General features: G+C 35.3%; 1 protein-coding gene across 1 annotated transcript in view; it reads right to left on the reverse strand.

The window, feature by feature from the left end:
• HPSE2 (heparanase 2 (inactive)) overlaps positions 1 to 12429 on the reverse strand; it is a 408005-nt gene that overhangs the window by 162871 nt on the left and 232705 nt on the right. Inside the window, exon 5 of the mRNA XM_081158111.1 lies at positions 7701 to 7872. Coding sequence (XP_081014237.1) covers positions 7701 to 7872 — 172 coding nt within the window. The remainder of the gene's footprint in view (positions 1 to 7700; positions 7873 to 12429) is intronic.

Here is a 12429-nt window from a genome sequence, read left to right on the forward strand (position 1 = left end):
GTTGACAGAGAATTACTTAGCTCAGTTACTCAAAGAAGGACTCTGATGGGTTAAGAGAAACCTGGCATGTGGAAAGTGGGGAGAGCAGTCTAGGCAGAAAGAAGAGCATATGTGAAGGCCTTCAAATACAGAGAGGCGTAGCACATACCAGGTCAGTGAGACCTGACTGAAGTAAGAAAAAGGGAAAGCTGGAAAAGATAAGAATAAAGAGCTGGGCAGCAGCCAGATCATTCATTACAGAGCCTTGTCAGACGTGGTAAGGAGATTAAATTTTATTCTAGGAGCAGTGAAAAGTCATTAAATAGTCTTTAGCAGTGACTGACATCATGCAAATTATATTTATAAAAGATTTTCTGGCAACTGAGTGGCAAATATACTGGAAAGGACAAGAGTGGACGCAAAAAAACTAAACAAAACAAAACAAAAAACCAGTAACGAGGCTATCAATGGTGGCCCGGGTTCTGAGTGCTCCCTATTGTAATTCTTTTGTTTGCTCTCCTGCTGTCCCTCCCTTAAAGCAGGGCCCATATTCCAAATCAGCGTAGTTCAAACATGTTAGTGAAACACCAGTTCTTCAAGACGGTCTCTGAAAATAAGACTCTGGTCGAATAACTAAAGAAATTCTGCATGCTAAATCCCCTTCTTGGAGATTCATAATGTAAACGAATGTATTAAAGGTTCTGGGAAGTGTTTCAGTAAATTTGTGTATCCCAGTATTTCTCAAACTTACTTGACCATGGAACCTTTTATTTTTCTCCCTTCCACATAATGTTAATAGTCTACAGAACTGACATTCTCCAGAGTACATTTAAGGAAATGCCGCCGCAAGTCATCCTAACCGACTCCACTCCCTGGGCTCGGCAACCCGGGCGTCCTCTTCTCCATCTCTCCATTTATTATTCTAATGATTTAGACAGCATTTTCTGACTCCACATACACTACATGAGGACATCAACCTTGCGTGTCTTATTTCTTCTTCTAATTTCTACCATGTATTTTCTATCAACTATTCCTTTACTTTTACACTGTGAAGGTCAATAAAGTTTTTACTCTTTTCTGTAACCATCATTTTCTTCCTTGATTCTGGGCTGCATCTCTTATGAGCCAGCTGTTGGGTGTCCTGAATTAATCCTCTATATCAGTAATATTTTATCTCAAACTTTCTGTCTCTGTCTAAGTTCTGTGTATGGGTGATTTCCTTGATTTTATCTTCCAATTCTTTTATTAGATTTTTTTCTTTTAAAAGCTTTTTGGATATATAATTTAATACCATTAATATCAATATAATTGTACCTTTTTTATAGAAATGTGTTTTTACTCTACAAGTATAATATCTTACTATATCTTTATAAGAATACTATTCCAGGTTTTTATTTTTAAAGTTCTGATCCTGAGTTATAATCTTCTTGGGTCAATTTTAAAATTTCTTTTTCTTGGTTTTTCTCTTCCACGCTACTGGTTTCCTTCTTATGTCTTGTGATCTTTGGCTGTGAGTTCATATTTAAAAATTGGGGACTAAGTAAACTCTTCTAAGTAGCAGGTGCAGATTTTTTTCAGCTATTGAATATGTGGCTTTTTTTAGATAAGTCTCTCTTTTCACTGGGATGTCTCTTTTGTAGGCAGAGCTTGCTGACTACCACATTACACTTTAGAGAGGGGGGAGGAGGAGCGCACAGGAAGCCCTTGGCATGGGTATCCCACAATGCTTTATTCAGTGTTTTATTTACTATGCAAGAGCAACTCCATGTTAGTAATACTAGCTCATCCCCATTCCTTCAGTCTCTTTGGTGAGGGCTCCCAAGCTTTGGTTCGGCATTGGCTTGGAGATAGCAGACTGAGCTGTCTGCTCTATATGGGCAGGGCCAGGCACTTAAATGAGGAGGAAGAGCTGAGCTGTGGGAGTAGCCCCCTGCAGACAGACTTTCATACCAACCCCGTGGCTTGGCCTCCCATCCTCATTCCATCCTCCTGACTCTGAGCCTATTTGCTGGGCAGATTGGTTATCTTTTCCCAGAGCTCATGCTCTCTGGGTTGCCATTTCCTTACTCTGCTTAATCTGTTGACAGGCTTCCATCTGTTTAACTGTCTTACAGAAATCTGTCAAAAATCTCTCATCTGCTGATGATCCCTTTTGTGTGTGTTTATTATTACAGATTTGTTCTTTACCAATTAAAATAGGAGCTGGAATGGTGGTTCCAGGAGGAAATGGAGGAGCCTGGGCTCAGATCTTTATCCTGAACTATATTTTAAAGTCACTTTTTGTTGCTGCAGAGACATTGTATCCTGAGCATGAATATGTGTTCATTCTGGTGTACTTTCCTTTTGAAAAGTTCTTTTTTTTTTGGTATGTAATGGCACTTGAAAGAGATATTAACTATTCAGAAGGTGGAAGTCATCCTTTATTAATTCCATTCTCTCAGCCCCACTCAACAAATCACATCTACCATAACTTTTCACCATCTCCCCTGCCATTTACCTCAACCCAATCCACCATCATGTCATAGTGAAACAGACTCCTTACTGAGCTCTTTTGCTCTCTTACTTTTAACCCTGCAATCTATTTGGCACACAGAATAGGGAAAGTAGACTATAGCACATGTTGCTGCCCTTTTAACTCTGTAATCGCTTTCCATTGTTCATAGAATAAAATACACAATCTCTTCATCGTGGTAAAGCTGGTCCTTGCCTGTCTATGCATTCTTATGTCCTACCACTCTCCTTTTGCTCACAGTACTGCCCATCTTCCTATTCCTCAAATGCCATAAACTTGTTTCTGATTCAGGACATTGACAAACACAACTTAGAACCTCACCTAGAACTTTCTTCCCTCTATTCTTTGAACAGCTGGCTCTTTCATTCTTTTGTTCTAGGCTTAAATAAATTATTCCTCAGAAAAGTTTTATCTGATCACCTTGTCCAAATAGCTCCCCTAACCCCAGGTATCTTGATCACTTCTTTCACAGGTATACTTGCAATTTGTAATAATTTATTTGTTTTTCTTATGTACTGTGGCTCTCTCTTGGCTATACTCATCAACATACACCCAGAACTTAAGCAAGGATCAAACACAAAATAGGTGTTCAATAAATATTTGAGAGGGCATGTAGTGCTCATCTCCTTATGATGTAAAAGCCTCATAAAAGGCCTCAAAAGGAGCCTTAGTAAACATGCTTTCAATGAATATCTGCTTTTCTTGACACTACTGCATTACCAAAAAATAGATTAGATCCCTACTCTATAGCAGACATAGCAATAAACTCCAAGTTAAAAGAGCTTAACACTGAAAATTAAAACATTAAAAAAGCCCATATGAAAAGGAAACAGAACTTTGTCCTAACTGTATTAGGAAAGAAACAGAAAAGACTATCAATAAGAAAGTAGATGAGAATAGTTATAATAAAAATAAATTCCTGCAACAATAAAAACATGTTTCAAAGTAATAAAAAAGCAATAGGTTAAGATAAAATTGTCATTACATAAATGATGCGTAAAAGTTTACAAAAGAAAAACAGAGGAAACTGATATACCCCTAAAGAACAATTCTTCATGCCTTTAGATAAAAATCAATGACTAGAAATAGCTGGTTCCTGAGTGAGGAAATGAAAATAATAAAACAAACATTTTATTAAGTGCTTCCCATATTCCAGGCAACATGCTAGACCCTGCAGATCTAAACATGAAGATACTATCTCTGTCCTAGTGGAGTTTATATCCTAACTGGAATGATAGTCCTGTAACTACCTAAGTTAAAAAGCTAAAAATTAGTTTGTCTCTATAAAACTAAAGCTAAACATTATGATTTATATAAATCACCATAATTTATTTAAATCACTATTTATACAATGATTTTAAATAAATCACAATCACATTTATGCATACTGCTTTTGGGTCATATGAATGTAGAGCCAGTTGTTGAATAAGACAGTATTTATTCAACAAGCACTTATAAGACACCTACTGCATTCCTAGTTCTGAGGCTACAGAATGAATAAAACATAGGCTGGATCCTGATCCTTGTCCACAATCTATTAGGGGAGACAGATATGTAAATAAATAAGATATCATCATTTGATAAGTGCTATACCAGAAAAATAAACGAAGTGCCATGTAAGGACAGAAAAGGTGATAAGAAATCCTGCCTAAAAGTGTCAGAGAAGATCTACTGGAAAGATGAGAAATTAAGAAAGAGGGTGGTATTCCAAAGACAATGCCACAAGATAAAAAGGTGCAATAGTAAAAAGTATATGGCATCTTCCAAAATGTACATATATTTTGATAGCTAAGGGCAGGTTGTGCAAAAGGGATGTAGCTGTACACTGGCTGCAAAATGAGACTGGCTGCTGAAGGCCAGGGGTGCATGTGAAAGGGTTTGGACTTCAAGCAAGGGTGATTCGATCACATGTTGCATTTTTTTAAAAAACTACTCAAATCTATACGAAGCAATTGTTAGAGTCTAAGACTAGATATGGAGAAATCATTTAGGAGGAAAAATAATAAGGTTTAAAATAAAAATGAAAAGAAGACGGGATATGAGTGATACTAACATGTCAGAAATAATAGAATTTAATAAGTAACTGATGGAACTATGTGAATAAAGGAGAGGAATGAATCTAAAATTGTCTCCTGGCCTGCGCCTGAGGCAAAATGGTATTGTGTCATTAACCAAACTTGGGATGGGAAAAAGGAAACAACATAAGGATTTAGAAAATGTTCAGCTCTTTTCATAGTTAGCAGAATTCAAATTTAAACAATCATAAGGAATCTTGCATCAATTAAAATAGAGTAAATTAATAAAAATTACAATACTCATTGTTGTGGGGTATTGGGGAAAAAGATTCACTAATACATTGCTGCCCTGCAACCTGGTGAAATTGTTCTGAAAAAGAAAAATCTGGCAACAAAAATAAAGGCCATAAAAATTATCATATACATACTTCAACCCAGAAACCCAACTTCTTGGAATACAGCCCAAGGATGTAATTCAAAAGAAATAAAAAACCTGTTTGTATAAAGATGTTTATAGCTGTGCTATATATTACAGACAAAAACTGGAAACAGTCCAAATGCCCAACAGTGAGGGAAAGCTTTGGTACATTAATGCAATAGAATATTTTATTGCTATTAAGAATGACAAATATGAGAACTATGTAGAAATAAAGAAAGGGCAATATAAAGCAATGAGTAAAACATGCAGAACTCAAAATGATACATATACAATGATCACAACTATGTAAAATTATATCTGTATAACCAGGAGAATTGGAAAAGACTACAGAGCTGGTAATTTAGAGTGCTGACATTTTTGTTATTGTTGGTTGAGTTGCTGGGAATGTTTATGTGTTTCAAGTTATATTTCACTGTATATTTAGTACATATACATTAAGAAAGACAAATCTCCAGTTTTTTCCTGGCATATAAAGGGAAAAAAGTGCTCACCGGGACGTTTCTTTGCCCTAAGAGATTTTCCCCAGTCTCTTGAGTCCTGTTAGGCTTTGGATGTACAGGGAAGTGAACCCCGCCACTTGCTACCACAGCATCCAGTTACATGCTCATTTCTTTTATCTGTCACTTACTATTGTATCCAAGTTCCTTGACTTATTCATAACAGATCAGCATCCATGTGCTCACATTTGCAGCATGTACACAAACTAGGATGCCCTAACTACACCTATGCACTGGGTAGAAGTGTCTCCTCAGTATGACTTTTTAATCTCTGACATGGAGAAATACTTGTTTCTTACCTGCTGTTACCCTGGTGGAATTACACCTCCATTTAATGAAGGCCAATCCCTCTGGACTCCATTTCTTCTAACCTTAAAGGACTTCTCACTTTGTTTATATCTTCAGTTTCTTATAGCATCTAGCTCTTCTTTCCTGAATAAGTCTCATCAACATACAAACCTGTTCAACTGTCTCCCAGGAGAAATATGCCATCACTATCTTTGACGCCCACTATCTCTCTTAGTTTTCCTGCCCTCCTTCACAGTAAAAATTCTGTTAAGGGTTGTTGTCCATATTATTGTTTCCAATCTTCACACCCTCATTCACTCTTCAAACTATTGTGATCTGCCATCTGTTCCCACCACTCCCCTGAACTGTGTTATCCGAAGTCACAAACAACTTGCATGTTGTCCAATACATTGGTATTTTTCTATCTACCTGTTACTTGACCTCCTGGCTTCCCAGCAGCACTCCTCCCTTATTTAAAACTCTCCTTTCTTGGTTCCTGTGACACCTAATTTCTCCCTTTTTTTCTTACTTCTAAGGTCATTCCTCTTTTCTCCCTCTAAATGTAAGAGTTCCTCTGACCTCTCTCCTAAGCCTCTGTCTCTTCTTTTTATACACTGTCTCTAATTGATCTCTTCTATTCCTAATGCAAATAGGTTATAAGGATATCCTATTTGCATTTTAATGACCCCCAAATGAATATCGCTAGCAGAGATCTTAATCCTCTGTCTCATTCAATGATATACTTGACATCAAATATAATAAATATAAAGTGATATCTAAAGTCATGATTTTCTTCCTAGACCAGTTACTCTTCCAATCTTCCCATTTCTGTAAATGACAATACCACACACCCAGTTGTTTGAATATCCCTAGGTCATATCGCCATACATTTATCTAATATATCGACTTTGGGATTCTATCTTCAACAATATATTTCCTTGCTGCCATCTTAGTTCTAGGTCCCCATTATTCTTTCTCTCTCTACTACAGCAGCCTTTTCACTGCTTCCTCTCCAATCTGTTTTCCATAGAATACACATAGCATACTTTTTGTAAAATAAGTCAAATTATTTCTCTCCCCAGCTTAATAACATTCACTATTTTTCCATTATACTTAGAAGAAATTCTAAGTCCTTAGCTATGCCTACAAATCCCTACCTAATTACTTCTCTAGCTATACCTGTCTTTAGCTAACCTGGTTCTTTTTTTATCCTCAGTCTTTGCACATGCTTTTCTTTCTCCCAAGAACACTGATACTATTCACTTTACACTTTGTCTAGTTAACACCTACCTATAATTTAGATTACACTTTAAATATCTCTTTTCCTCTTATGTGTGACTTCATTAAGGAAATCCTTCCATGACCTCCTGCTCAGTCAAATCCCAGCCCTTAGAGTCATTCATAGTACTATGTACCTTTACTTGGTATTGTCTTAGTTTTAAGATCAGTTGATTAATGTCTACATCTCTCCTACTATATTATATACTCCATGAAGGCAGAGAAAGTATCTGTTTTGTTTATTATTACATACCCAGCTCCTAACATGGTACTTGGGACATATAATTTACTCAAGACACATTTACTCCAGAATGAATGAATAATTAATACAGGGTTATGCTACTGAGAGGACACTGTCAGCCCCATGAGAATGCATTAATCAAATCATTTTTAAAAAGATAATCCAAAAGCATAACTACATGGACATGAATGATAGAGTTATTGGCTTTGTTTGATTATGTATTATGTATTCCCTCCCCAATCCTATCCCCTGCTGACTGTGGAAAGTCTGGAGAGATGAAAAGTTATTCCACTGTTTGATGGAGAATCCCTGGTTTAGAGTGCGGAAAATCACTATGGAAAAAAATCTCTCTGCCCTTCTTAAGAACAAAATAACCTGGAAAAATACGAATACATTAATTCATTACATTTAATAAATAATATTATAAGAACTGCTAAATAATCTGACATACCCATCTAGGAGGGCGATGACATTCTTCCTGGGCCGCCCAATATTGGGGCCATACAAGCTGGCTCTGGAGTAAATCCGGATAGGCTGCAACAAGCTCTTCAGCTGGATGTAATCCTTTCCCAACTGGCTGCCATTTACTGCCCGGCCATGCATGGTGCGATAGTTATTTGGCTCTAGGTTAAAAGAAGACATGCAAGTCAGAGTTGAGAAGGGTAAGGCTCTGCCAACCCTTTGCTGTCCACAGATCTCTCTGCCTTTTTCTTAACAATATGAATAAAATAACCAAAAAAGGGTGTGAGCTAGCTTAACTTGAGGAACCACTCCAACAAAACAGTCAAATGCCGTCTTACTATTCTATTCATTTTCAAACTAATTTTCACAAAAGATCACCTAATCTACAACAGAGAGAACATAATGATTTTCAGGTGATATTTGATAATGAGTGTATACTGGGTTGAATTGTGTTCTATTCAAATTTATGTCTACCTAAAACTTCAGAATGTGACCTTATTTGGAAACAGGATCTTAGAAGATGTAATTAGTTAAGATGAAGTGACATGGGATTAGAGTGTGCCTTAAATCCAACAACCAATGTCTTTATAAAAGAGAGGGAGATTCAGGTTCACAAACATACAGGGAAGAAGGCCATATGTCAATGGAAGCAAAGATTGGAGGGATGCTGCTGTACCATGGATTGCTGGCAGCTACCAGAAGCTAGGAGAGAGGAATGAAATAGATTCTTCCTCAGAGCCTCCAGAAGGAATCAACCTTGGTAATGCCTTGATTTCAGACTTCTGGTCTCTTGATCTGTGAGAGAATAAATTTCTGTTGTTTTATACCACCAAGCTCATGATATTTTGTTATGACAGGCTTAGGAAACTAATATAAATGGTAAAAAAGGAAAGCTACATAAATATGGTCATTGTACCAAAAAGTTAGAAAAATGTAATGTTTAATAATAACAAAATAGCTGAGTGAAAAGATGTAGAGCAAAATCCCCTCTCCTAGTTTTTCTTAACTTGGTAGTTCTAAAGGGCAAGAAAAGTCTTAAATACCAGCAGCTCCACTGTTGAAGGGAACTAATTTGATTTGGAATGAAGTACATGCTCCAAGAAGACATACAGGCTAGCTTGAGGTTTTGATATTGGCAGGGGAAATAAACAGACCAGCAGACTTGCAAGAAATTTAGCAGGGAGATTTGGGGAATAAGACAGCAACAGTGAGCCTTGATAGCTCACATACACTCCTTATAGTCCAGAAGGCTGTGCATGCTCAGGAGAGACTGGAGAGGGCACTAGCTATCTATGCATTCCCAGATGAACGTGAAACCTAGTACACTCATAAAGAAGACATGAGAAGGCATGTCAGAATGTTAAGTCAGTCAGACTTGTAAATTGCCTAAATTTTTAATGTGTTTCCCAATCCACATACAGATCCACTGGCGAATGGTGGAAGCCTTAATGGCTTAATTAAGCACAACCTTGGATCAATCATTGTCTCACCATTAAGCAAAGTTGACTCAAGGAAACCTCTAGGGAGCTGGCCTTAAAAATAAAAAAATAATTAAAAAATAAAAAACTTAAGAGATATTAGCAGGTAATAATACAAGGGAGACAGACTCTACAGAATTAGTTCAAACAAATAAACAAAAAGAAACAACATAAATAATCTCTGGGATGGAGGGTTTGGAATTCAGGGTTGCTCTAACATATTATCTAAATATATTGTTTTCAATTACCTAACATATTGTTTTCAACAACAACAAAATTATGACACACGAAGAGGTAGGAAAGTATGAACACAAACAAGAAAAAAAGCAGTAAATAGAAACTCTCTCGGGCGGTCCAAATGTTAGACTTAGCAGATAAGGACTTCAAAACTGTATGTTCAAAGAAATAAAGGAAACAATAAAAATGAAAGAAAAGTATAAATTTATTGACTGGTCAAATATAAATAAAGAGATAGAAATTATATAAAATGATCAAATGGAAATCTTGGTACTGACATGGCTCTTCACATACAGAAGAACACAGTAAAATAGCAGCTGAATTTTTACCAGAAATAATGGAGACCAGAAGACAGTGGGGTTTTATATCAAAAATGCTGAAGGAGGCGGAGGGGATTCATGGACATCTATAGTACTTTCAACAATAAAGATAAAATTTTAAAAATAAAGTTAAAAATAAATAAATGAAGAAATGAATAAATAAGCAATCATTTATCTGCTTATGCTTTAACCATTGGCTGTAGAGGTTTTTCAGAGTTTATAATATCTGATATAATCATTAAAAACAAAGTTGTTCTGCCACATATAAAGAATAAAATGTTAATTATTAACAACAACAAAAAAAGAAAGAAAATGCTGAAGGGAAAAAAATGTCAACCAAGAATTCTATAAGCAGCAATCCTTCAAAATGTAAAGCAAAATTTAGACCTGCCCAGAAAAACAAAGGACAGAATTTGTTGTGAGAAAATCTGCCTTTCGAGAAATAAAAAGGGAGGTCTTTTAGGTGAAAGGAAATGACACAAGATGGTAAATGAAAACCACACAAAGAAAGAGAGAACACCAGTAAAGGTAATTAAATAGGTAAACATAAAAACAATTTAAAATAGTCATTACTCTTAACTAATTTAAATAAGAGTTGCATAAAACAAAAACTAGAAAACTGTACTGTTGGGCTTAACACTTACAAAGATATGATATTTAGAATAATAATGGTATAAAGGAGGTAGATATAGAGCTCTATTGGAGTGAAGTTTGTATATTTAACTAGAATTAAGTCACTATTACTCTAAAGTACATTGTAATGAATTAAAATATATTATAACAAGAAACTACTAAGAAAATGACTAAAACAAAACAAAGAATTAAAAATGATACCTTAGACAATATCTGTTTTGCATAAAAACAAAGGAGAAACAAACGATCAAAAAAGAAGGAAATGGAAAACAGCAAGCTCACAGATGTAAATTCAACTATATCAGCAATTACATTAAATGTAAATGAACTAAACACTCCAATTATAAGCAGAAATTGTCAGACTGCAAAAAAAAAAAAAATCCAACTAAAGAGACACACTTTAAAGTCAAAGGCACAAATAGGTTGAAAGTAAAAGGATGAAAAAAGATATGCCATTCAAACAGTAATCATAAGAGAGCTGGAATAACTATACTACCATCAGACAAAATAGACTTTAAGACAAAAATGTTACTAGAGACAATGGGGAGCATTTTTATAATGGTAAGAGTCAATTTATGAAAAAGATATAATAATTATACACATATCAACAACACCAAAATGCATGAAATAAAATTTTAAAAATTGAAGAGAAAATAGAAAATTCAACAATAATGGAAGGTGACTTTAATACCACATTCTCAATAATGGATAGAACAACTAGACAGAAAATCAGCAAGGATACAGGAAACTTGACCAATTGTATTAGCTAAATTAACTTGATTGATATCTACAGAACACTCCACCTAACAACAGCAGGATACACACTTTTTTCTAGTGCATACATAACATTCTTCACAACAGACCATATGCTAGGCCATAAAACAAGTCTCATATATTAAAAGAGATTAAATCATATAATGTATGTGTACTGACTGCAACAGAATTAAACTAGAATTTTACAAAAGAAAAAATTTTGAGAAATCTATGAATATTTGGAACTTAAATAATCCATGAGTCAAAGAAGAAATCACAAGGGGACTTAGAAACTATTTTTAATGGAATAAAAATTTAAAAATATAAAAACACATGGGATTACATCAAAGGCACAGTCCATGAAAGAAATAATTGATAATCTGGATTCATTCAGATTAAAAATGGCTGCTCTGCAAAAGACAATGTTAGGAGAATGAGAAGACAAGTCACAGACTGGGGAAAAATGCAACTGGGTTCTTTCATTTAACATAATCTTTTCAAGGCTCTTCTAGGTTGTAGCATATATCAATACTCCATTTTCATGGCCATATAATATTCCAATGTATGGCTATACCTCATTTTATTATTCATTCATCAGTTGATGAACATTGGGTTGTTTCTGGGTTTTGGCTATTATGAATAATGCTACTATGAATATTTGTGTACAGGTTTTTGTGTGAACATAAGTTTTCATTTTTCATAGACATAAACCTAGGAGTGGAATTGCTAGGTCATATGTAACTCTTTTTAACTTTTGAAGAACTACCAAATTGTTCTCCAAAGTGGCTACACTATTTTATATTCCCATTAGCAGAGTGTGAGTCCAATTCTCTACATCTTTGCCAAGAGCGGCATTTTCCTTTTCTATTATTACAGCCGTCCTAGGGATGTGAAGTGCTATTTCACTGTGGTTTGATTTGGTTTTGCTTGATGGCTAATGATGTTAAGCATCTTCTCACATGTTTAATCACCATTTATATTTCTTCTCTGGAAAATCTTTTGTCCAGTCGTATTCTTTTAACTGATTCTTCTGTTGTTCTTAGTATGAAGTGAAAGGACACAACAAGTAAAATTCATAGTTACAAGAAGTATGTCTACACTGTGGCTCATATTCTTTTTCATAATTAACAGACTGTATTTTGATATTTTAGAGCAATTTTCAGTTTATAGAAAATTGCACAGGTAGTACAAACAGTTCCTATATACCCTATCCCGCCCCCCCCCCCCACAATTTCCCCATTATTAACACCTTGCCTTGGTGTGGCACATTTGTTACAATTGATGAACCCATAATGAT

Source organism: Miniopterus schreibersii (assembly GCF_964146895.1).
Source record: "Miniopterus schreibersii genome assembly, chromosome: 14".
Lineage (NCBI taxonomy): Eukaryota > Metazoa > Chordata > Mammalia > Chiroptera > Miniopteridae > Miniopterus > Miniopterus schreibersii.